Source organism: Culex pipiens, chromosome 1 (genome assembly GCF_016801865.2).
Source record: "Culex pipiens pallens isolate TS chromosome 1, TS_CPP_V2, whole genome shotgun sequence".
In the NCBI taxonomy this organism is placed as follows: Eukaryota; Metazoa; Arthropoda; class Insecta; order Diptera; family Culicidae; genus Culex; species Culex pipiens.
The window spans coordinates 122091084-122118640 of NC_068937.1; the positions used below are offsets into that span (position 1 = coordinate 122091084).

The 27557-nt window shown below is 41.1% G+C and overlaps 1 protein-coding gene across 1 annotated transcript in view; it reads right to left on the reverse strand.

Moving 5' to 3' along the window:
* Nucleotides 1-27557, reverse strand: part of LOC120424630 (uncharacterized) — a 237581-nt gene that overhangs the window by 4366 nt on the left and 205658 nt on the right. Inside the window, exons 9-12 of the mRNA XM_039588796.2 lie at nucleotides 18327-18455; nucleotides 1052-1220; nucleotides 833-980; nucleotides 205-772 (exon numbers count right to left, since the gene is read on the reverse strand). Of these exons, the coding sequence (XP_039444730.1) occupies nucleotides 205-772; nucleotides 833-980; nucleotides 1052-1220; nucleotides 18327-18455 (1014 nt within the window). The remainder of the gene's footprint in view (nucleotides 1-204; nucleotides 773-832; nucleotides 981-1051; nucleotides 1221-18326; nucleotides 18456-27557) is intronic.

Consider the following 27557-nt stretch of genomic DNA (forward strand, 5'->3'; position numbering starts at 1 on the left):
GACTAGCAAGACTACCGGAGCTTCGAGCGGAACTAGCGGCCATTTTGTCGGAGTTGGGGAGGAACCTCTTGAAAACTCACAATAACTCTCAATGTCCAGCGGAATGTCCTTCCACTTGCGCAGCGAGTGGCGTGTCTTCTGAGAAGAGCCGAACGAAACCAGTGTAAAGTCGGTGCGTTGTAAACGAGTTGGAAGGATACTTACCAGTAGGGCAAGGATGATGACCGCTACCAGAGCGACTGCCGGCCAGTTGGACACGACCCACTTTTTGAAGCTGGCAATGCTCTCCTCGGAGAGAAGCAGCTTCCGGAGGGTGGCCAGCGGTCCCGATGGGTCCACTTCGCGGCACTTTTGCGACACGTCGCAGTACCCGTTGTAGTCGTTGCACGGAGTGCCAGGTTTCGCGTACATATCGGGCACGTCGAACGGTGGATCGTTCCAATCGAACGAGCTGAGGCAAGGCTTGTCCTCGCCAGGTTGCTTGCAGCACAGCTCGCAGGCCCGGATGGCCGGATCGTTCGGACCGACCGCGCACTGGCACGACTCCAGCCCGTACGCCAGACAGATCGAGCCGGTGCACTCGCCCATGTAGCACACGTACTCCTTGTTGCAGATCGTCTTGTTGGGCTTGTTAACGGACGCCGGGCACACCGGCATCGTGCCGTCGCAGAACGCCGGATCGCGACATCCGTTGTCCTCGCGGCACTTGTCGCCGAGCTTCAGCGTGCACTCCAGCGTACAGCACGGACCCTGTGACGGGCTGCACTGCGATCTGTGAATAGATATCAGTTAACACCAAAACATCAGGAAACCCAAGCCCAAATCCACTCACTTCGGCGTCAACGTGCACGGCTTCTGGTCGATACGCGGATGCCTGGACATCGGGTAGCAACAGGAATCCTTGCAGTCCTCTTCCCAGCCGCAGTCGCACTGCTCACCGGGCTCCACCACGCCGTTGCCGCAGATCGATGCCTGGGGTTCTGTAACGAAACAATTTACGAAACGGTTAAGCAACGCTGGTCTCAATCAAACCCGGGTAGAGCCCCATTACCGGTAAAGCACCCCTTGGCGCTGCGAGCCTTCGCGTTCAGCACCGGTTCGATGGCCTTGAGCGAGCACGGCGAAAATTTGTTGTTGTTGCGCTTGTCGCCGGACGTGGCCCGGGCGAACATGATAAAGTTGCCGTCCTCGCCGCCCGGCGTGCACTGCTCCGGATCGTGCTGGAACAGAAACAAGCGTAATTATTGTAGCATCGTGTTGGAGGGGAAATTAAGTGGCGCCAATTATCGTTTCGGAGAGTAACATAACCTGCAATATTCAACATGTGACCGGATTTGAGGAAAACGTTAGGGGGTGGGGTCTCAAAACAGAGAAAGACCCTATCCGGAACCGGACCCGAAAGGGTGTGTACATAACTCACGTTGAGTTACGGCGTGAAATGGGTCAGGGAAGGTTGGCTCCCGTGGGAAAAATAACGAAATATGACCGTCCGACGGACAGCTGTATGCAAATAGTGAGCGAAAGTGGTCCGACGGTTATTCTGTGCTCCGGAAAGTGTATGTGTGTATGTTGGTTTTGGCAAGTGCCATAAATGAATTAGATTTTGTGAAATTGCTTTCCATTTACACTGAAAGAAAGGCTCACAGCAATATCACATGTTTCACACGTAAATCAGCCCCATACGGCTTTACATATGAATGTCATGTGCAAATCACTTGGAAAATTTCCATCGCTCGACACGCAAAATTCAAAAGCAAAACACGTTAACTTCGCGTGACGACACACATGAATTTGCAATGCTTTTCACATTAATGTTAAATGAGTTTGTAGAGTAAATCAAATGGTTTTCTAATGGTATTCAGGTGTGTAAAACAATGAGAGCGGTTTTCTTTATTTTATTTATTAATTTATTTCACGGTTTTTGTAATTATAACTTTTATTTTTCTAAGTCAAAATATCTGTTTGGGTACATGTAAAAAACGTTAAATCACACATTTCACTTCACTGCTACGCTGCGGACCAGGTTCCGATGGCGCTGTGCTATCACGAGCAGCGCAATTTGGTAATCGAGGCGCTCAAAAATTACGCCCTACTGTGCCGGTAAATCGTCACGGTCAGGATCGCGAACGGACTCAAGCTTGCCGATCAAAAGTGCATCAAGACGATCGTACAGCAACTGGCAGCAGGCTGATTCGTATTATCGAGAAACACCGCTTGCAATCTTTTTCCGGAGCTCCAGATCGGAGCAGATTCCGAAAACGACCTCTGGCCTGGAAATATAATGTTAATCTGCATGAATTTTAAATTTTCAAGTTTCTTTTGATTTTATTTACCACCAGCGCGAACATTTTAAAAAATAACTACAGTAATTTGGTTGCAAAAAGAACATTTTAGTCCGATAAGAAAATTTTGCACTGCCGTCGTCCGTGGCCATCTTACTAATGAAGAATTTTCGCCACAGGCAAAACAAAACTAAATCATTTCAATCTAACGTGTTTTTCACATCGAAATCAAAGGAAATGACAAATGGGGCGAATCGAAGTGCAATTCATTTGAATTTAAAGTGAACAGCATACGAAAATATAATGAAGAGTTTTTTGCCAACGATCAGCTGGTACCAAATGAATTTCACATCCATTTAACATGGAAAGCATGTGAGAGTCAAAGGAAAAGCACGTGAATTTATTGTGTTGGTTTTTGGAGACTCTCACGTGAAAAAACACATGAGATTGCTATGTTGGTTTCTTTCAGTGCACTGAAAGAAAGGCTCACAGCAATATCACATGTTTCACACGTAAATCAGCCCCATACGGCTTTACATATGAATGTCATGTGCAAATCACTTGGAAAATTTCCATCGCTCGACACGCAAAATTCAAAAGCAAAACACGTTAACTTCGCGTGACGACACACATGAATTTGCAATGCTTTTCACATTAATGTTAAATGAGTTTGTAGAGTAAATCAAATGGTTTTCTAATGGTATTCAGGTGTGTAAAACAATGAGAGCGGTTTTCTTTATTTTATTTATTAATTTATTTCACGGTTTTTGTAATTATAACTTTTATTTTTCTAAGTCAAAATATCTGTTTGGGTACATGTAAAAAACGTTAAATCACACATTTCACTTCACTGCTACGCTGCGGACCAGGTTCCGATGGCGCTGTGCTATCACGAGCAGCGCAATTTGGTAATCGAGGCGCTCAAAAATTACGCCCTACTGTGCCGGTAAATCGTCACGGTCAGGATCGCGAACGGACTCAAGCTTGCCGATCAAAAGTGCATCAAGACGATCGTACAGCAACTGGCAGCAGGCTGATTCGTATTATCGAGAAACACCGCTTGCAATCTTTTTCCGGAGCTCCAGATCGGAGCAGATTCCGAAAACGACCTCTGGCCTGGAAATATAATGTTAATCTGCATGAATTTTAAATTTTCAAGTTTCTTTTGATTTTATTTACCACCAGCGCGAACATTTTAAAAAATAACTACAGTAATTTGGTTGCAAAAAGAACATTTTAGTCCGATAAGAAAATTTTGCACTGCCGTCGTCCGTGGCCATCTTACTAATGAAGAATTTTCGCCACAGGCAAAACAAAACTAAATCATTTCAATCTAACGTGTTTTTCACATCGAAATCAAAGGAAATGACAAATGGGGCGAATCGAAGTGCAATTCATTTGAATTTAAAGTGAACAGCATACGAAAATATAATGAAGAGTTTTTTGCCAACGATCAGCTGGTACCAAATGAATTTCACATCCATTTAACATGGAAAGCATGTGAGAGTCAAAGGAAAAGCACGTGAATTTATTGTGTTGGTTTTTGGAGACTCTCACGTGAAAAAACACATGAGATTGCTATGTTGGTTTCTTTCAGTGTGTATGAATGGGATTAGGTCGGGTAAAGTGTCGTAAGTTGAACCTAGTTCATCGACTTGCTTTACGACGAATTCCACCGGGGAAACGGCCGTTTTTGTGATCATATTTCTCAAAAGCTTGAAATTCCTGCACCATCATTTTGACAACGTAAACACTTGTCAGTGGCGCTACACGTTTACTTACACGTTGAACGATGGAACCAACTCCTGCCAAAACATTACACACTTAGAAAAAACTACGCAAATTCGGCTTTAAACTTTCCTGTTTCAAATGCATTAATTTCAAGCTTTTCTGGTATCGCAACAGAATAATTCCAGCTTTCGGCTAGCTACCATAATAGAATTATGAATAGTTTCGTGCCTCTCAGAAGGGCACTTCTGGACCGGAAAATTCGTACTTTACTAATTTATTTAATGCACCTTCTGGGGCAGCTCACAGGTGGTAATGTTCTCGTCAGCAAGCTGAAAGGAACTATGAACTGACGGTAATTGTAATAGCATAACGCTGATGCACCGCTTTCCAGCCCCGAGGCCGTTTCCGTGAGTGAGATGGATCAGACTCAATGTATAAACATCCCAGTCCAGTGAACAATTCGAGTACTAATTGTGCCGTGTATGTAGGTGTATTTGCCTTCCATTTTGAAAATTGGATGTGCAAACATGTTGCATCGGGAGGCTTCGCCCGAGCTAATCAATTCCGGCAAGCTGCATCATCATCATCTGTATATTTGGTGAATCGATTGCGAATCCGATGATGTATGCAGAAAATTCCGAACGGACAGGTGTGAAGAGCTAGAAAGAGAGTTCACACCTGCTGAGTTTTAGAGCAAAAAGGGTGAACCCGTCAAAAGCAGGTCACCAAATTTCGGAGGATGCACTGCTGCTGGCCCCACGGAGGGATCGATTTTTGTTCGATTGTTCACCCCTCCAAAATCGTTGCTATACAGAGGACTGGCCGAGACGAACCGGAAATTGAAGTAAGGGTTTGGCACACAACGTAATCGAAATGGAAATGCATCGAGAGATTGAAGAGTGTGACGGGTGATGGTCCAGATCGGAAGTGTGTGTGTGTTCCAGCGGTTCCAATTTACGTCTTTCAATTTACGTCTTTTGAAATTATGGTTAAATCATGACTCGATGTTGCGAAAGCTGATTGAATAGTACCCTCAATATGAGTAATTTTACTTGAGCGTGTAGACACTGCACGTTTGACAGTTCGACAGGTCGCAGTTTGTGTTCAACGTAGCAAGAATTATTACTAAATTTTTCGAGCTTTTGAGAAATATGATCACAATATCCGGCGCAACATTGTTCCTGACTACGACAGCCTTTCCGGGGGACAGACAGAGTCGAGTGGAAATTTTCCTCGTCAAGCTGCGACGCCAACAAAGTGTTTCTCCGCGTTTTACTGTCGCCGTCAGTTCAGCACTTTGTTCCGTCTTCCCGGTGTGGGGGGATCATCATCAACAAGGAACATTTTGATGCACAGCAATTTTTGTTGCGATATTGTGCAGCCAGTTGGACGCAAACACACAAAGTTATCGAGCTATACTTTTCATAAAATTTATTCCCCCAGCGAGCGCGCGAGACCGGAGCGGGAATGTCCGCCTCCGGGTCCGAATTTATGGACTTGATTAGTGCCTTCTCACTTTGTCAGTTTTTATTTCGTGCCACGGACACGGGCGTCGTGGCCAACTATAAAAATGGCGGACAGCAGCAGCAACAAAAACGAGCCATAAAAGAAAGCGGAAGTAAGGCCGGGAAGCAGGACTGGAGGGGTCAGCCGGAAATTTATTACAATCATTATTGAACCATAAATTGTTAGCTCCTTCGCGCGCCACGTTCTGGGGTTGCACTTCGCTTCCGGGGGCCTAAATTTATACTTTTTTGTGTTCCGTTGGAGGAAGGAAGCTATCTCGCAGGAAGTGCAACCGGTTGCACGTGTGGTTTCGCGCAGAGAGGCAATTAGGGAAAATTATTCCTGATGAATTGAGTCCAAAATAACAACTTTGACGACCGGAAGTGGGCTGTCCCTCCCCGGAGGACAGTGCTCATTTGTCAATAAGCGAAAGTTCCATACCGCGGCAGGTTGGCCATAAAGAAGCCACCTGGACTTGGGGCCCATCATGGCAAACGATTTATGCCAGGTGATTAATTTCCGGTCCGGCCACAAATGGGCGCGGACAATGTCAGGAAGCTTAGTTAGTCCTCGCTGCTTTCTCTTTGAATTGTGGTGGTGGTAATAAAGTGATTTAATGGGGACCGTGGTCATTTGGGCGCGTAACTCCAGGGCAAATTGGTCGATTGGGAAATGGTTGTTAATTCAGTGGGAGAGGGGAATTGTTATAATGGGGAGGGAAAAGTTGTAATTTAAAGTTATTGTTGAACTCGGTTGGTTTTTTTTGCAGCCCTACGGGCTAGCAGCAACTGGTGTGACTCAATGTGAATTTCAGAATAGGAACATCGAAGCGGGCAAAAAAGTTTACAGCTGAATGTTGAATGGAAAAGTTATTACAATTGACTGACAGGATACAAATAGAGTCTGAAACTCGTTACACGACAGAGTCATGTGCTCTAGAAGGTTTTTATCGGTAAAATGGCGGTAATTGTGAGAGAACGTCACATGTAAAAATTAGTTAGTGTCAGTTACAAGACAATAAAAAATGATAAGAAATTTGTAAATTTTTTATGTAGTGGGTAGAAAATACAATTTTCCTATCATCTTTTTTCCAAAATCTTGCACAAATAATTATGCGGTTAATCCACGTTTGTACTAAAATGCCTAAAATTGGGTTATCTAAACAACTAAAATTTTAAAATTGGTGTTGTCAAATATTTTCCGGACAGCTTACCCGTACATACGATTTCCATCGTAAAACCACACCAAGGTGGACTCAAACTTGACCCAGTTTCGTAGCAAAAGCACTCTTACCACAGTAGTAAAGCACTCTTCTTGGTTCACAAACAATTGACCAAGCAAAACTGAAAATTTCTTCTTTTCCATGCAGGCCGGGCATTTTCCTGCGGTTGCCGGCCAAAGTTCCGACTGTACCTGTGGTGGTGGCTTTTCCTTCTGGACATAAAGCCAGACAGAATGTACATTTCGTTCGTATGAATGCCAGGAATGTTTAGTGGACAAAGCAAACACATTCAGTTTCATTAAAAAAGGAATAATTTTAAAATAAAATTGCGTTTTGTTGGTTGTCAGCTTCATATAAATGCAAAAAAATCTAGTTGATGCAACTAGTTGCAAAATGATTATTTTTCAGCATGAGTAAGCTATGTTGTCCCTCCTGAAGGACACAGCAAAAAAAAATCAGCGAAATATTTTATCTGATTGTTTTAACGGGTTACTGTGCCTTTTCCACATACTTTAATATTCGATTACATCGAATAAGATGTAATATTCAACCATCAGATTTTCGCAAAAAATATTTGAAATCCCAAGCACAGTTACACTTAGAATAAAGACCCCATTTCAGTTTTCTTGACGTCGTTTTCGGTAGAAGTTGACGCGATAAACTTGCCATTTTCCAAGCAACATAGTGTACCCAAATCCATTCCAGTCCAGAGCGGGATCAGATTTTGACCTCCCCAGACACAAACTGTCAAGTCAGCCCAGGCCCGCCGCACACAAATGTGACTTTTTTCACCGACTGCAGAAATCCAGGCGCCGCCGCCTGCCAGGACGTCAGTTGCGCTGGGACGCCAGTTTGTTTACATTTACCCGTTTCGCCTACTTGGATGTACCAACACACAACACAACACAAATAAATGACTCCCGACGACAGTGAAAAACTAGTCCTTTTCGTGGTCTTTCAGTGGATTTTGTATGCGAGTCAGTCGGCGGATGACCGACGACGATGACGACGACGGTGTTCTACACGGGGGGAACCGGAAGTATCGGAAGAAGGTAGCGAGGGAGAGAAGGGAGAGGGAGTCACACCAGGAAAGTAGTAAAATGAAATATTGCCGTTTTTGTGCGGTGAGAAAGCTTTTCACCGGAGCTTTTTCCTTCGCTGCAACCGGAGGAAGTCGGTTTTAATCCCCGTGTTCAACGTGGGATTTATTTAAAAATAATTTACTGCTAATACGGGGTAAATATGAGGACGCTGTTTGTAGCGTTCAGCAGAGTTTCGTCCGTGTTTTTATAGAGGGCGATACCAGTTGGTAAATTGCTGCTGAAAAGTTCCTAAATTGAAATACAAGCAACTACGATTTAATTAAGCAGAAAAGGTGAACAAAATAAACAAGGAATTTGAAAAAGTACCAAAAAGACTTTAAATTTTAAGGGGAAAAACTTATTAAGTTATATGTAACTCTAAAAAATTTAATGTTCAACACATTTACACACAAAAAAATATTACGGTAATGACAAAAGTAACTTACTTTCGAATTAAAAAGTTGTTGAAATTTGCTACATTAAAAGTTTTTTTCTTGTTTTGAAAATGAAAACTTTTACTGCTACAGTTTTTGAAAACCTCATTGCTCACTGATTTAAAAGTTTTTCCTTTTAATTCGACTGTAAAATTTCTTTCATTTTGACGTTCTCGTGTAACCGTGTACGCCTAAGTCGCAAATGTAAACAAACACTTTGGTGGGTCCGGTGGTGCTGGTGAGTGCTGGTGAGTCTAGGACGCAAAGCAAAGTCGACCGCGGCAGCAGCCAGGACTCGGATGCGGAAACCTTCGTGAGCCAAACAGCAGTAGCGGAACGCCTTCGAAGGAGGGTGGTGCAGGAGCGGGACGAGGTCGAGTGCTCGAAAAGGACAAGGCCAGCTTCCTGAAGGAACTGCAGCTGTTCCACGGCCGGAATGCGTAAGAAGGAAGCATGGGTGTTTTGGGGGGTTTGTGATTGATTTTGTTTGTTTTTGTAAGATGAGAGGTAGGAATGTGGATTCGCACCGGTTGTATTCGTTGGTGGTGGCCCGGGATTGGTGATTGAAGGTCAATTCCCGCGAGGACTGGGGCGAGATCATCGAGGAGATGGCGCTGCCGAAGCGTTGCGTGAACAACGAGATTGCGTTGAAGGAGATAAACATCCGGTTTTTGGACAAGTACGAGACAGGTGATTTTCACGGTGAGGAGAAGGATCCGACGAAGAGAAGGACGACGAAAAGCTACATAATTGGAGGTGGTCAGCGCAGATGTTGCACTCGGTACCGGCGGTTTACAACACCGGTGAGTATTGAGAATGTGTGCAGTGGCTAGCCAACATCACTTACTTTCCTTCTCTTTCAGCAACTTCTCGCCCACAAACACTCACCTCGCGACGGCGCAGCTTCAGCCGAATGAACCTGGACAGTAAGCCAAAAAAAAATCTGTGTCTTTCCCGAATTAGGATTACGTGCTCAAAATCGAATTCCGTTCCGACTCATCAACTCCATGTTCCGGATGCGCTTCCAGGATCGGGAACTCCCCGTTCAGGCACTTTACTTTCCAGCCGGAAAACGTCGACCACCCTTCCCGAATCAACGGCCAACTCCTCCAAGACTATCCTGATTGAGGCCGGAAACGTGACCATCGTGTTACACTGCTGTCGCGCGTCGGAACCTTCATCCGGAACCGACCTGGGGTATTCGGAAGTGACCGGTGCCGTATGAATCGGTACAGCTTGGACTCGGATATTGGCCTACCTTGAGCAGAAGCTAGTGGAGAAGCGTACGTAACGTAACGTTAAATACAATAAAAATGTTTTTTTTTAACATACAGTTTATTTTTTTTTAAATAAATTTAAAAAACCAAGCACATTTTTCTGAAATTATCCCTGTAGTGCTAAATGTTGTGTATTCTTGCCATAAAAGGTTTCTTTTCCAATTAAAAGTAAAATACTTTTACCAATACAACGATTTTGTTCCATAAATGCATAGTAGTATCAAAAACTTTCCAACTTTTAAATTGAAAAGTTTGAACTTTCTACGAATATTCACCAACGCAAACTTTTAATCCAACGAACGATCTTTTTAAATTTAGAGTAATTTTTATTTGTGTGTAGTGATAAATAAATAATATAATATTATTCGTGTACCTATTTTTAAGATTAAAAGTCCTTATCATAACAAACAACTTGTCGGCTTGACATTGGACGGTAAGCTAAAAAAATCAGCTATAAGTCGCATGATAAACTGGTCTCATTATTAAAATTATCAAAGCTAAACTTTTTTTTACCTGTGCTGGTGCTCAGCTGGTATTTATTTTTTATCTTTTTGTTTTATACTGATGCCACACACAACAAATATCCTTATTTTTCAACTTATTTCCCCCGAGCTCCAGTCGACCGCGGGCACGCAATAATAATTGATTCATGCCATTTGAGAGTGCAATCAGCCGTAATGATTAGGACCGCTAGGGGAGTCACCACCACCCCCTGTTGCTTTCCGCCATTTGTTTTTTGTTTCAGCCATTCGCTCAACAATGGCGGCAGCAATTGATGCAATTTGCATTAAATTTTCATAGCTAACGGCATCAACACCGATCGTCGTCCGGCGCGGATTACGATGAGGTCGCGAAGAAGAGACCGTTTATGATTACTGACCAATCATCGCAGGACGACGACGACGCAGAATAAAAATGGTCCACCGCACACTAAATTGAGCAATTTGAGGGTGGAAAAAATAAACAAAGAAAAGTTGGCCGTCTCCTGTTTTGGGCTGTCACACTGGGCTCCCACCTCACCAAGGTCGTTAAGAAAGGTGGGATTGTGGTGGACTGTCGTAATGGCTCGCCGGTGAGTAAACAACACTGTTGAGAATAACGATTTGAGATGCTGATGATGATGATGTTAAGAGTCGTTATTTAGCTTTTTTTATATAAATTGAAATATTTTACTTTTTTTTTATTATTTACTAGGTAGGTACTTAGTCAAACTAACTTAAAAGTGCCAAACGAAAAAGTGGCCAACTTCCAGGGGTTGAGTGTACTTGGTAGGAATTGCATACACATAAAAATTACTACAAGGATTTTTTGATACCGAACTTTATAGAGTTATCTACGTGCACATGTATTGCGTGTTTGTACACGAAGGGTTTTTAGGTTAAAATTTGGGTAAGCTAGTGTGCTTGAGATCGGGCTTAGATAGAGAATTTGCAGCAAAGCTAAAAGACACATGTCGCCACCTATGAACAAATAGCGTAAACCTATGATTTTTTAAAAAAATGTGTTTTTTCCTTCACAATCAACATTTTTAAAAAACTTATGCCGGATTCGAATGAGAAAAATTATTTCCAACAATTTGGTGTACAACTTTCCAATATTTGTTTGATTTTTCTATGAGAAAACTGTATATTTAGAAAAAGATAGTAATTTGGAGTATTTGGCAAGACAGTCTGTCAAAAATCAATAAAAATTGTTGAATATACGTTAACACATCTGTCATCAACTATATAACTGTTTATTTCATTGATATATACGGGGAAACTCATTTTTTCGTGTTCCAAAACATGTTTTTTAAAGAAAAAGGTCACAAATTTTTGCACGCCCAAAAAATGATGTTCATTATTTTAAAGCAAAAAATTTTTCTCGTCTTTTGCAACCAGTTTCATTAAGATTGATGCAGGGAACCATGAGAAATAAGCGATTTTGTTCTTGAATCCAGCAGAAAGAAATACGATTTTTGGCAAGTAACCTCATTTTACCGCCACCTACATTTGAAACACAGGCGCGCTGCAAAACCTCAATAAGGATTGAATGGTGTTCGGCTTTTATGAACTCTGAGTGATTTTGATGTGCGTGTACAATTATGGGGTTTGACAATTGACCCTTAGAATACACGTTTTCAGGGATTAGGCGTATTTTTTTTCTCTAAAGCACGAGAAATAACTTTTAACAACTTTTTTGAGGCATAAAAAAAACAACTGATAGAGTAAAATTATTAAAGTTATAGTTATCGAGTTTTATTAAAGTTGCAGTAGAAGCCTGATCGAAACAAGGTCCACGCACTGCTGCTAGCTAATCAAATTAAAATCCAGGCAAATGGTTTCAGCTACCATCTCTTTCGTCTCGAGGATGAAATTAATTTTGACTAAGACAAAGTTCAAGCTCGACGCAAACCGAAAGCCGTTTGAAGCCAAACTACCGCAGTGATATTCTGAAATTTTCTTCGGCCTCAAAAAGGCTAAAACCGAGCTCGAAGCAAATTTGCGCCAATACATTCCACGCTATTGCGCGTATTCCCGAGAAAGACTCGCGGCAAACCAGCCTCGGAACGACGCGCCGCACTTTCGGCAAATGCGCGCTGTCAAATCCCATACTGCACGTTTTGTTTTTGTTGATCTTCTTCTTCGAATCGCCTGGCATTGTTGCCAGGTATGTTTTTAATTGCACAAAAAGTGCTGAAAATCGCTGGCAACAATGTCTACGGCACATTCTGAAATGCCGCGCGGCGTGTACCTTTGAAAGAAACGGACAATATCGACCGCTCCAGGCTTGCCACAGGGAGATGCCCCTTCTTCGCGCTCCGGGTATCGAAGAAATGTTTGGCATATTTGTCTTTCGACTTCTTCCCAGCCCAACTGACGTGGGGGTTAAAAGCTTCTAAATAGTCACGAAAAACTTGTTCCTTTTCCTAGGAATGTCCTTTCCTGGCGCGACCAGCTGTGGCCGCTTTTTGCTCAAATATTTGAGCGCAAACTCACGCGCACACACATTCAAAGCTAGAACAGCAGATGGAAAGCCAAAAAGTGGGGAATCAATTGAAAAGTTTCTTCGACTCCATCCTCGAAAACTATTCCCGCAGCAATTTCTGCGCTCTCTGGTCTGGTGGACATCTCCTTGAATTCTGAAAGTTGCCTGGATTACTTGGAATTTTGGGCAAACAATAGAAATTTGCCATAATGGACGCGCGCAGCTGTCAAACAAGGTACCATAATGGCGTCCTCGATGGCCTACCCCAAAAAGGTGGGAAGAAAACACTTCAAATTCACCTTCTGGCGTCGCACACAGAGAAAGAGATGCAAAACCAGACAAGAAAGAAAAGCTTATTAGGGGAAATCCTGATTTTGCCGAAAGAACCTTTGGGTAACAAAGAAGCGCGATATCGTCGAGGAAGCGGAGGAACAAAAAAAACCGGGGAAAATTCAAATTGCAGATGAGATTATTCCATTACAGCAGGCTGTGTGTGATTCAATATTCACGATACGATTGTGAATATGCGCGTGAGTGAGTGTGAGAGAGAGCGTTGTTGCGCTTCGTGTCATTTGAGGTTAGGATGTGTGGAGAGAGTGTTAAAAATGTTTGTATTTGTTGAATTATTTGAGGAAATTGTTAACTTAAGGACCGAATATTCTGTAATGTAAAATATTTTGCTGTATAGCTGGCATGGTTGCTTTGAATAACAGTCGACTAGCTGGTTTTTTCAAATTAAAAAAGAATATCGAGAAAGATAAAATATTGACAACCGGAAAGTATTTTTGGAGCAAAAAAATCCAAGAAACCATCGAGAGAAGGATTCAACTAGTTAGGAGAATATCGAGACAAGACGAGCATCGAAGCATGCAATTTGGAGGGACTGAAGAAACCATCGATAGATGGAGCAACATTGAGACAACGAGTATCGACAACCAGAGAGTCAACTGCATGACGATAAAAATACCATATCTTTTGAATGAAAACAAAATTTAATATTCCAGCAATTTCTTGATTACAGCTGGCTCCGTCCAGCAACAGGCACGCGTCCCGTCCCGTTTAAACAGCCGCTACGAATGCGTACTAACAAATCGATAAATTCCTTCTGGAATGCAAACAGAAGAAGTAAAAAAACGCAATTTTCAGTATGAAAGGAAGAAAGTTTTTTGTGTAAGTGTGTCGAATTTTATTTAAAAGAAAATCGAACAAACCAATTCAGGACGACTTTTCTCTTCATTACCGATTCCGGCTGGTTGAACATGGGGTTTGGGTATTTTTGCATCTTCCGGAGTAGTCTGAACCCAAGCAGCATCGCGCAACATGCTAAAAACGTCTAAGTCCAATTAAGTTGCAACAAAGGAGCAACAATGTTTCAATTTGCGAAAATGTAACATCGAAACATAGCTCTTCATGAAATGGTTACCATTATCTGCTGTGGCAACTATTTGATTTTGTTTATTTTTGCAACGTTTCGGTGACATTATTGTACCAATGTTGAAACAAAACAAAACATTTCTTCATGTTGAGCGACGAATGTTGTGAATTAGTTGCAGCAATGTTTCCTTGATAACGATTATTGTAAATATCGTTTGCCATGACATGAACGCAACTTCAGTGAAAAAATAGGAATTAGATGCAGTTCGTCCTTTTGCTGCACGCATCGAAACAAATAAAAACAAATCACAATGGAAATAAATGCTGAACGGAATGGGGTTTAATGCACTTAAACAAATTGAATAGTACAAAAAATTCCGTCCAAAAGGCAGTTGGATATAAAGTCGGCACTCTGCACACAAACGGGAAGCGTATTTAGGTGTCCCGAGCCGCCTACACGTAGCCACTGAGCTTCCCACCGGTGGACAGCTTTGCCCATCAGTTTTGCAGATGAAACTCTTTCCCGGTTCCGACCTGGACACCAGAAGGTGGCCCACCACCAAACACAACATCCTCCGTGGGTGCGGGAGAGCCGAAATCAGCGTCGGGCTGACGGTACACGCGCCCGGTTCCTCGCCCCACTTGCTTTTTACAAGGAGGAGGGGAACCACGCATCAAGAACCATCCGCCATCGAGAAGTTTTATTCTCAGATGCATAAAACACACCTAATACACACAGTTCTTTTCAAGGACTCGTTAAATATTGTTATCACTCGCTAAAATATTCATCAATTACGAGAACATTTTTTCGTTTGACAGTTCTCTAGACAAAGAAAATGTTTGCAAATGTTATGTTTCCATTATGTTACCACGACGTTACACAAATTGGGATGTTCGATATGTATGTTCAACTTTGTTGCTACATATCTAAAACGTTGCTGCAACAGAAGTGAAATGTGGCAATTTGCTCAGAAAGAGATAAGCAGGGACGTACTAAGGGTGAATGATTCAGAAAGCTTTTCACATTTATTTATTTTATTATTTTTAATAGGTTTTGTCCTTTATTCTTAATAATGATTATCGGTGGGAATAAAAAGAGGACTCGCAAAACAAAAGGCAAAAACAAAATTTAAGTTTTAAGGAAGAAAGGGTTTATCCTTAAATGAAGTAATATTTTGTCGAACATAAAAATAACATAATAAAAATCATAGAACTTCGAAGGTTGGCATCATTTTGTTCGATACATTATGAAAAAGGCTATGGATTATAAAATTTATTTAAAGTGTGTTGCCTCTCACTCAGTCGGCCTGGGTTCGATCCCAAACGGTCCCGGTGGCATTTTTCGAGACGAGATTAATCTGATCACGCCTTCCGTCGGACGGGAACGAAAATGTTGGCCCCGGTCTAACCTAGAGGTGAGGTTGTTAGTTCAATCCAGGTGTAGGAGTCGTCTCCCTGGATCCTGTCTCGGTGGAGTCGCTGGTAGGCAGTTGGACTCACAGTCCAAAGGTCGTCAGTTCGAATCCCGGGGTGGATGAAAGCTTTTTGCCGTACTGTGCATTGAAAATTAACAAAAATTCAGATGACTTTTGAATAAAATCAAACATCCTAAAAATTATTCTAAACGCAGAAGAAAGCATTTTCAACATATTTCAGCTGATTGCACTTAAATTTCCATTGATTTTTTTAAGTTTTTTTGAAAAAAAAAATCTTTTTTTGCCCCCTGATTTTTCGGGTCGATTTTGAAGGGAGTGGTGACACAAACTTTTGAAAATATTTGTATAATCCTTATTGTACAGCCATTCCTCGCCAAACAGGAAGTCTTCAAATCAAAAGTGCTCCGATTGGCTCAAATTTGGAGTGGGGGTTCTTTGGCCCAAATAATTAGACCTGTATTTTTTGTACGGCGATTATGGTAAATCTATCCGAAATAGGGGTTTCCAAAAAATGACGTTTTTCGTTGATTTTCGCAAAAACCACATTTTTCAAAAAATCATATCTCCGGAACGGCTGAAAAAAAGGTTGTGCTTTTAAAGATAAATAAATGGAGGTCCTAGCCAGCTGAATATTTGAAAAGGTCCTATGAAAATTTTATTTGCCGATTCCAAGGTCTCGGGACCAAAAGCCCATGTCTGAAAATATTTTTCCCTAATTCCTTGTAATATTTTAAATAACATATCCAAAAATTGCGAATATCTATTAACACGATTCGGAGATATGATTTTTTGAACATACGCTGCGCGCAAAAATGGGAAAATTACTAAAACGGGTAAAAATCAACACTTTTCACTAAAACTGTGATAACTGATAATTTAAGCGGTGACCTTTAAATGTTTGGGTACCAAAAGTTGCGTATTTCAATAACGAAAATTTTGGTTTCCAAAAAAGTATAGGTATAGTCGCGTTTAAAAAAAATTTGGTTATTGCGAAAATCGACGGAAAACGCAATGTTTTGGACCACCCTATTTCGGATAGGAGCACCCTAATCGCCAAACAAAAAAATACAGGTCTAATTATTTGGGTCAAAGAACCCCCACTCCAAATGTGAGCCAAATCGGAGCTTTTTGATTTGAAGACTTCCTGTTTGACGTGGAATGGCTGTATATATAAGTTCCTGGCAACAATATCTAAGGAACATTTATTAGAGAGAAGTTGACCAAATTGGGCACTATTTTGATGACACTCAGTTAACTTCTCCCCATACAGTAAATTTTTGAGTAGAAATCATGCCTTAGAGACCGCCACGACATGTGAGTTGTAGTGCAAATGGTTTTGGTGTGGCAGTAAACCTCGTTGCTATTTAAAGAATATTTAATCAATAAACACCGAAGCTTTATTAACTAAACTTATCTTAACTCTCGTTCACAACAATCTTTATAATTACTTGTTTGGGTATTTGCATGGGTACAAACATGAAAATGTTTAGTAGACTTGAAATTTCTGATTTTTGTTAAGAGCAAAATTAATTAAATGGGATGCAAATTTGAATTTTGTCTTGATTCCCAATGCAAACTAATTATTAAAATTATTCAAACAACAATTTTCATACAGCTTATTTTATTAAAGATTCCTGAATACACCCCTGTGCGTACACAGCGCCATGATGGTCGATTGGAAAAAATATTTTTAAGTCAATTTTCAGCTATTTTAACCCAATTTGTATAATTTTTTGATACAAGATTGACATTCTGCGTAGCTAGTATTAAAGCCCAGAAAATTATCAGAAATATTAGCCAGCTTTTAAAATTTTGATACAAAAATTGCTCCAAAAAAGATAGCAAATTTTAAAAATATTCAGGGCGCATGAAAAAATCACGAGTAGAATGCAATTTTACTCGGTAAACTTGAAATGGCCAAAGAAATACACCTTCTATACCTTTAAGAAAAACAATTTTGTTTGTTGTCGACGAAAAATGCGACTGGTTTATTTTTCCAGACTTATCCATTTTTGTTTTGTAGCGAAACCAAAGCGGAAACATATTTATTGAGAAATTAATTAGAAGTTTGTTGCGCTTGAAATCATGTTGGGTACACGTTTGATTTCAAGCAACCAAAAATTTCACCATAATGGTAACATATTTCCAACATATTTGTTACATTGTTGCAACACCATCAATTTCTCCTACTAATATAAGCATCGCATAGGAAACATTGCCGCAACACGTTCACAACTATCTGGCTATTGTTGCCAATCGCGTTGTTGTCGTGCGCTTTTTTTGTCACCAGGAGTGTTGCGTACATGTTGCCTGAGCAATATTGGATTGTTTTGAATTAGTTGCAAATAAGGCTTGGCGACAATAAATGCTGCTTGGGGAAGCGTTTCTTTTTCTTTCAAAAAAACCTCAAATAAAAAAAAAGATGGGAGGGGAAATTAATAAAAGAAAAAGTTTTCCGTCAGTGGAGGAAAAAATCATTGAGAAATTGTACCGGTGACAGACTGTGGTTTTAAAATGTCAGATGACTCACTTTAAACGTTGTGATGGATTTTGTTAGGCTAAATATCTGTTGGAGAATTCTCACTTATCCTAACTTGATTAATTTCTAAACCATTACGGCTATAAATGGATCTATAATGTTTCATTTTTTGAGTATGTTTCATTCAGCGTGGGGATATTCCATCTCTTGTCAGAATACACACTAATTGAAGGTTCCATTTATAATTGTTGCACGCAAAAAAAATAAGGCATATTTGAATCACAAAACATTTTGTTGATTTGAAAATAAAGATTTTTGTTGAATCGACGCTAAACGTCAAAGCAACTTTTTCAAAACAACAAAAGATTTTTGTGGAATTGAGAAAATCATGGTTTGTTTCAACGCAAAATCGGCGTTGATTATATTCAACAATTTTTTTTGTTGAAACTAGCCTCGTACAGGCTTATTCTACAAAACATTTGCCTGCGTGTGTATACTTCAAGATTTTAATCTCAGCAAAACCAAACTGCACTTACCGGTGATCCAAAGTTGTGTCCAATTTCGTGGGCCAACGTCACGTGCGAAACGGCCGGAGGCACGTGCTTGCCATAGTTGAGCAGCGTCACGATGCCGGTGTTGAGCGACTTGAGCGATCCTCGGTAGTGCTGGGGGACAAAAAGAAAGTAAAATAAAATTAATTTTAAATCGATATTTACTTGGCAACGTTTCGGACGAAAAGAAAACTGTAAATCATCTGGGATGAAATTCCGGAGGGACCTTGAAGCCATGCTTCTTCGAGGTCACGGTTTCTTGCCAAATGTCCCTCGGGGGCCTTGCAAACGCAGTTAGCGCGTGGAAAAGTTGGCGCTTGTTTGCGGTTCTCAGCCCCTCAGGACGCGTGCCAAGGGCAAGTCCTTCCGGCAGCAGCATCGTGACCTTTCGCTTTTGATGTTTTGTTTGCCAATTTCAACAATGGACAATGGATGGGGAATGTTTTCTGAGTATGCTGAAAAAGCTGGCAAATGTTTAACCAAGTTAACATAATTAATACGGCGAGAGTTAAAAGTGCTGAATTTGTTTTTTAAGTACACACAATTTGAGCAAAAAATAAAAGATAACCAAATCACAAATGTGTGACTTAGCTTTTTTATGAATCCTAGCATAACCCAAACATAATTATTTCTATGACAGTGTAAATCAAATGTCAAACATATACGCATATCCAAAATCACTGAGAATCGTCAAAATTGAACTGAATGAAATTCACCCAAATCTGTCGTATACCCGCAAAACACATTCTTGAGCTGGTTTAAGTGGTTCGGGTTTGACAAAGATGAGATGACAAAGCATTTGCGCTGTCATTAAATAATTGCCGACACCGATTATTTTTTATTTCACTCATATTGCTAACGGACGAGTCAAAGACAACAAGTTTTGAAACATCAATATTGAGACGCATTTAAACTAAACATCTGTCAAGCTGATCAAATTGGACCGCTTCCCGAAATCATGTAAAAATACCCACTTTTTCAAGACCATAATTCTGCAAGCTGTCAATGTTAATAATGTAAAATGAAGTATTTAAAATGATTATTTTTCAAGTCAATTTTGAACGTCCTTTTGTCTGAGGCATGCTTTCAATAAATACCGTGCGGCAGACACTGATGCATTTAATGGTTTTATAATAATGAATAATTTCACATTTTGGAGGCATTTTTTTTTTGGTGTGACATTTTTCCACTTTTTCGTTGCGCGTACCACTCGTTCGCAAAGGAATTTCCGGAATGGCCTCCACTGACAACGGTTGGGGCGTGAAAATGCAACACTTTTGCACCACTTTATGTGGTGTGCGTACCCGGGAAAAAATGCGGAAAATATTTTTCCAACGTGTGGTCACATTCACACCACTTTGTTGCCGTAACATGTGATATGTTTTTCCGAGGAATTTGGTTTTTGTCGATACTTGATGGAATTTTTTGTTCTGATGCAAAGCATCGGAAATCAATTGGATCAAATTAAACAATTCACGAAAGCGAGCGCTCACTGCTGCAATGTGATAGATAAATGGTAAAAACTATTAAAGTTAAATCCCTTTTCTCGCAAAATTGTTTGGCTAAATTTAAGAAAGCGTTCTCGGGAATTACTACCAAGGGTGAGAAGGGATTAAAAGCGAGCCACCACTTGAGTCACACTTCGAGCTCGTTATCAACGATAGGGTCGTAAACCTTAAATTGTGCACATCAAACGCCAAGTAATTTGAGGCAGAACAAGTGGGTTTCCTTATGGTGGGGGTTGGAAACATGGTTACTTTAATGAAACTTTTGAGCTGGGAGAAAAACCAAGGCTATTTTAAATAATCAAAGTTGTGTTAAAAGTATAAGGCTTTCTAGACCCAGTGAAAAAAATATAATTTAACCCAAAAATGACGAACTTCTCGTCACAGTGTCCTGATGCAAACAATGATCGAGCTCGAGCTGTCACAGCCCTGCGAAGTATGTTGGCTGACATATCGAGCGGTCAGTAAAAATAACCAGCTAGAAGTCGCCTGACAAAAAACTTTTGCTAGAAAGAGATAGAAAACCTGATGCAAACAAACGTCCAGCTGCCATGTAAACAAACTTTGAATGTGTTGGTAAATTTCTCACTAGAAAGCCTAATTGTGGAATATTCCGTCAAAATTTAACAAGAATTGGGTAAAAAAACAAAACGCAAATTAATGATGGTTGAAAGGATTTATATATTACTACACCGAGAGTTGTGATTTTTTTTAGTGGAACTAGGCCCATCTCAAAAATACTAAAATTTTGGGATGTTTAAGCTCACTCCCTCGCCCACTCGCACTTCCATCCGGAAGCTATGTATACAGGGTGGCCACTCAAGTCGGGAAATCTGGAAAGTCGGGAAAAGTCGGGAATCCCAATCATACCTGTTTGGAAAATATTTTCAAACTCTTGAATAATTTTAAAATGTTTTGTACACATTAGAAATTAATTTCACTCATTTCGTCTTTAGCATCGAACTTCACATTTAGGGTTCCTTTCCTTATTTCAATCTATATGAGAATGAAAAGGCTTTTTAAGACATAAGACGTTAAAATCCTAATAAATTTCAGAAGATAATTGTGGTATGTTTTTGACCCAATTTTTTATGAACAAAAATATTGTTATTGATTTTTGACTAACTTTATCAAATAAATGATAACATAACATATAACTTCAAATAACAACATGACCAGCGTATAGTTATGATTCTGATTCTGTTTCATTTTGCCAAATCCAACTTCAGTTTGGCATAGTTTTTATTTGTGTTCAATTTGTTTAAATGTTCATTCAGTGCTTTCAAATATTGTTTCCCTTAAACTTTTGTGTGATAGACTATAGATAAAGCTTCGTTTTCAGTTTTCGGAAATTTTTAATATCGAAAATAATACAAACGTTTTTTTGTTCTGAATGAAAAAATGGAAAAACTGTTTTACATTTTAAAAATATTTCAAAACCTTGAAATTGTAAATAAGGCTGGTAAAAAATTTAATCAAAATTTTGGACTCTCAGATATGGTCAGTATATTAATGAATTTACGAAAATATTGTTTTTCTGAAGTTTTTCATCTTTTTCCGTTTTGTGCTTTGAAAATTCAAAATTTGTACAAAGTTTAAAAAGCCTTCACTTGTTAAGAAATTTTTTAATGAACGTATAACAATTTATTCTCAATAGCTTGTAAAAGATTTGTCATGTTTTTTTTGCGATAAAAAATTCATTAAAATTTGCATTGGCTTGATTAAATAAATAAGATTTTGTTTGAGTTATAACAAATAAGTTTAGAGAACTTTTTTTAAAGAAACATTCGTATGAAATAAGTGGTTTTATATCAAGTGTTTTCAAACTGAAGTTTTTATTGAGCATTAAACATTTTAATACTGGCACTTCGATAAATCGAAATTGATTCATAAAATTAAATAGCAAAATTTATAAAATTTTAAAGGATTCTTCGTAAAACATCTTTTAAACAAATTCATAGATATTTTTAAATTCTTTGAAAAATAATAATTTTAATCAAGGGAAAAGATATTTATCTAAAGATTTGATTAAAAATATAAACATAAGAATAAATTTTAAAATTTTGTTATCTTTAACTTTTTGTCATCATCATTTGAATTGAAATTATATTTATTCACTTAAATTGTCTGATTTTTTTAAATTTTGTCCAATAGTTTATATTGACTTTTTATAAAGAGTCTTTGAAATGAAATCATTCTTCAGATTAAAATACCTATTTTTTGAGGTTCTGGGAAAGTCGGGAAAAAGTCGGGAATTTGAAAATGGGATTTGAGAGGTCACCCTGTGTATATCACATTACCCTCTCGACGACACGCTCGTTTCATTCCGGTCACATCCGCTTAGCATAATTAATCCAAAGTAAAACGAAAACTGTCGCCTTCAATTTTCACCTTTTCCAGCAGTAGTAGGAGCGTCACTGCGATTGCGATGGTCAGTTTGGTCGTCACAGATTGAAAATCGTTTAGTTTTTTTTACGTTGATTTAGGTTACTTGCAGTTTCTATCAAACTTTTAGTAAGATCAGTTGCTGCATTCAAACTGCATAGTAGTAAACTTTCGAGACAACTTCAAGGCGGGTCGCATGTCTGTGACATTGAATTCGTTTCAGAGTGTCCCGTAATTAAATTAAGTATATTTGCTTTCCTCCAACTGTAGGATTACCGGTTCACGTTTCCCCTCTTGCCAATGTCAGCTACCTTCTGTTTTTCAAAGGTTTTCCACCTAGCTGTCCCATGTCACCAATGGTGATTTTTTTTCCTCAACGTGTGTTGAATTTTTTTTTATTTTCAAAACTCTCACACACATTCCACTGCTGGGACACGTTCGACACTAATCCGCAAATAAAACGTGCCGCCAGTAGCAGTTCTGCATCCTTGCACTATCGGGCTCAATATTTGCGTGCCCTAACCTCAAACGCGTCGATATTTGCCGCAAGCACTCTGTTCTGACAGATGAGCGACGCCTGGCGGTGGAAATTGCTACTACCACAACAGCGGATTATCGCGTAGAGCTTGCCCAGCAGTGCGATGAAAGCAAAACGTCTGAAATAAATCGAAACAATGCTGACAATTTCGGTTGAAAAAAACCAAAACCAGCACAAAATGTCAAAAAACATTGCAAATATTTTATCTGGAAGGAAACGAAGGCAAGTCAGAAAAGATTGTGCTCGGCCTGAAAATTCACGCACTTCCGCGAGTTATTCTTCCGAAAAGGGAGTAAAAAAACTGCGATTTTTTATGGCTTGGACGTGCCCTTCGTGCAAAATGGATGTTGGAAGTGTGGCGGTGTTTCTTTGCCTACTTTTATTTTTGTAAGAAGCCAAAAGTGCGCACGTACAGGTCGCGTTCACTTTGTTTTTCTTTATTTTGGGGGTGTGAAAAGTGTCAATATCTAGAGTTTTTTTTGATTAGGTCCTATAAACATATGAAAGACAATAGTTTATTGGTCCTTTTCAAAAAAAAACTCTGGATATTTTCTTTGTTGTGCGAAGGACATTTGGGGGTTTGTAGTCGTGGCATGGAATTTAAGAATAACTGATGGGACCATCCATAAACCACGTGGAAACTTTTTTGGAAATCTCTTAACCCCCTTCTTGGACATTTGCTAGAAAGAGATAGGAAACTTGATGCAAACAAACGTCCAGCTGTCATGTGAATGTGTTGGTAATTTTCTGACTAGAAAGCCTTATAACAACTAATCCACTTAACCAATCGAGAAATTAAAAGCGAGAGTGTGTGCGTGCAACAAGGAGTTAAACTTTTCGAAGTGCCATGGAAACAGAAAGTTTATCTCCATGTTGCAGATTTGACAGCTCGATTCCACTCACATAAATAACCCACTGTCAACTAATTTAAACTCTTTCTCAAAATGATATCAAGGTAATCTGAGTAATCCCTGATGATCGTGTAGTTACGCTATTTATTTTGAATTGGAAGTCAAGCAAAACAATGTAAATGGGCCAAAGCCGAAGTGTAAACAAACAGTCTGTCCTGCTTACGTCAATGGATGTTTACATTAGGAACGAGCAGGACAGACTCTTTGTTTACACTTCGGCTTTGGTCCATTTACATTGTTTTGCTTGAAGTAGTCACCCAATGTAACGACTGGCCCCTCGACTGGCCCTCAATTTTCAACTAACAAAAAAAAAAAAAAACAAAGCAATTGGACATTCGACAAATGGACATATTTCACCGCCATCAATCAACCAAAACGCTATCCATGACTGTAAACATGACGAATCGGAAGTGATAAATTTTTACACTTCTCGAGGGGGTGTCAGCTGCTCTCTGACAAACCTGTGCACGCCACTCCCTGTTCAACTTTCGTTGGGTTTGGTCGTCTTTCGAGCTAGCTTAGCGCGTTTTTGACGGTGTTTTGTTAACTTTCGCCGACGGCCATGGCGGCGGCCGCGACGGTGGAGAGTGAGTGGACGGAGCACAGGGCTGAGAATGGAAGGACGTTCTACTGGAACGCGGCCTTGAGGAAAAGTGTGTGGGAGAAACCGGACGGGTTTCAACCCAAGACGCAGGCGGCGACGGGCATGGAGGTGGAAGACTCCGAAGGAGGAGGAGAGGACGGGGGCGAATTTCGTCCCGTGGTCAAGGTTCGCCGCATGAAGGCTAAGGAGGAGATCAACGTCGGCGATGGCGGCAACGACGGCGATGTGGAGAAACTGCTCAGCAACAACAAGTTCAGCCCGCTAGCGGAGGAGAGCAACAACAACAACAATGCGAACCCAGCAGCAGAAAAAACCATCCCCGTGGTACCAGCAACCGGCAAGTCGGCCGGGGAGAAGAAGCAGCCGCCGCTGGTGGTGAAAGAAATGAGCTTCGCCCGCCTTGCGAAGGTGATGTCGTCGTGTGATGTCCAGCCGGAACACAAACTGACGCGGTACGGCACAAAAATTACGTGCTACTCGAGCGACGACTTCGACACGGTGCAAGCCCACCTGACGAAGAACAAGGTGCAGTTCTACACGCACGGAAAGCGCAGTGCGAGACCGCACCGGGTAGTAATGCGAGGTCTCCCGAACGTGGAACCGGATTACATCAAGGAGCTGCTCAAGACGGAACATCAGCTGGACGTCTTGGCAGTACACGCCATCAGGCGGAAGCAGCAGCTTCCCGCCATCGATGAGACGCCTTTCATCGTGCTCTTCCCTAAGGGGCACACCAGTCTGAAGGAGTTGAGTAGCAAGGTAAAGAAAGTGGGACCAGTCGTCGTCCGGTGGGTGGCCTACCGGAACAAAGAACCGCACGTGACCCAGTGCAAGAACTGCTTGCAGTTCGGTCACGGAACCAGTAACTGCCATCTCAAGCCCAGGTGCAGCAGCTGTGGGGGTCCCCACAACACAGAAAAGTGCAAAGCAGAAGAAACGCAAGCCAAGAAATGTGTCAACTGTTCTGGATCCCACGAGGGTCTGGACCGCAGCTGTCCCAAACGTGCGCAGTTCATCCAGTCGAGGCAGCAGGCGTCCAAGCCGAAGCCGCCAGCATGGAAGAAGGACAAACAGACTCCTGCAGGAGCCGTGTTTACCGCGGCGGATTTTCCTCCGCTACCTGGAGCGGTACCGGAAGATAAACATCCTCGTCCCGCAGGAAGAAGTCAAGGAAATACTGGCGCCGACGCCGGTGCAACCCCGAAGGAGCAACAAGGTGAACGGATGCTGTACAGCGAGTCGGAGCTGTGGGCCATTTACCGAGAATACAGAGTTCGCTTGAGGCAGTGCAAGACACCCGAGGAACAGATTGACGTGATCGCACACTTGCTGACACATGGCACGAGAAAATGATCATCTGATTCAGTTACGTTTTTTTTTTTATTATTTATTATTTGTTGTATTTTTGATCCTCGGTCCTAACCTGGTCGTAGCACCTAAAAGGACCTAATAAAAATAAGTTGTGAAGAAAAAAAAAAAAAAAAACCTGTGCGCGCCAAAAATAAAAGACTCGCAATCGATAATGTACTTTAACACTGGAACGCCCAACGCATGTCCAACTTACACGGACGCCCAAGCCTCCCAAAAAAGTTGGAACGGTAACTTCAACTCGCTGGTTCTCGGGCATAACTCAACCAATCAAGATGATTCTTCTTTCCAGTGATTTGTTAGGATGTCTAGATGATTCTAGAACTTTGCAGAACTTTATTTGATCAAATCTGTAATTTTTGCGATCAAAAACATCGTTCCACGACTGCCTCCGCGGAATTTTCGGCGAATTTTTTTTTACACGCGAAAAAAAAAGTTGGAACGATGTTTTTGATCGCAAAAATTACAGATTTGATCAAATTAAGTTCTGCAAAGTTCTAGAATCATCTAGACATCCTAACAAATCACTGGAAAGAAAAATCATCTTGATTGGTTGAGTTATGCCCGAGAACCAGCGAGTTGAAGTTACCGTTCCAACTTTTTTGGAGCCTTGGGCGTTGGAATGTTAATTTGTGCGCGCGCGATTTGGTTGTTTTTTTTGCGATAGCACGCAAACGTCAAAGGCAATATTGCCAGCGCTTTTCGGTTCTGTGAAGAAGTGTCACCATTTGCTTGTGTCATTTTCTTTTTTTATTATAAAACAGAAGGTCTCTCGCGGAGGCGTGTAACTCCAAGATAAAAAGCTTTTACGTGTCCGAGAGGTTTTGTTGGATTTTTTTTACGCCTGTCACTCGATTGTATCTTGCAAACACCCCTTTTTTTTAGGCTTTGGGTGTCCCGAATGGAGCCATAATTCTTCGGGTGTTGTGCCGGAGATGAAACGAGGTGTGCGGGGTACGCGACAACCGGATGTAAAGAATCTAGGTTTACGCGCCTGGAAGGTAGACTTCCTGGGCGATGCGACGTCCCTCTGGGGGTTCTCGGTATCTCAAGATGGCACCACTGCTGCGTGGTGTGAAAAATGACCGTAATCGTGAAAAGTCAGCCCCTTTAAGATTGTTGTTTACGCTGGTTCGTCAGCGTCGACGACGGGGGCTTGTCGCAGGCTTAAAGCGAAGATTAGAGAGCTTAAAGCTCTTGCTTGGGTAAGAGAATAATTAGTGTCACCCAAGTGACAGAGATGCTTTGTCACTGCCATCTTTGATCGGCTTTGTATTCTTGTACACGCACGTACGTCGTGGCCTACCACACGATTTAGTACGTGCTTTGGCCGCCAGAGTGTGCTCTTCTTATGTAATACCCACAATTAGAGGCTTACACGTGTCTCATTCAACGCAAGTCTTTCATTTTTACGCGGCATTCGTAGGAATGATCCCGTTTTGATCCTATTACGGGCAACAAAGCACTCGAACGACCATGTCTTTGATATCCTAATTAGGTGTTTCCGCTCGGTAATAGACCACCCACGTGGGTCCTGTTGCTTTTCGTATTCGACAAAACTCGCCTCTGGTAATCAATCTTTCCACGTGTGGTCACTCTTCTTTCAGGACCAGGCTACCATGACGAATCGTTTCATCTCTTTTTTTTGTACGCCACTCGCGCCTGAATGGCGGCTATCTTTTGTACTGTTGTGATGTGAGTGTGTGTGGGAAACTTTTGGCCCTAACGACGAGGAGATACTCCACATTCGGTCAAGTTCTGATTATGTTGGCCTAACTGGAGTTCGTAATTAATGTTCTACAATGACGCGCGAACGCGAGGACGAAGCGGGGACATGTGTGCGAGCAACTGGAACTGACAGCATAGCCCGTGTGCCCCAAGCTGGCAGAGGGCTGATAAATGATG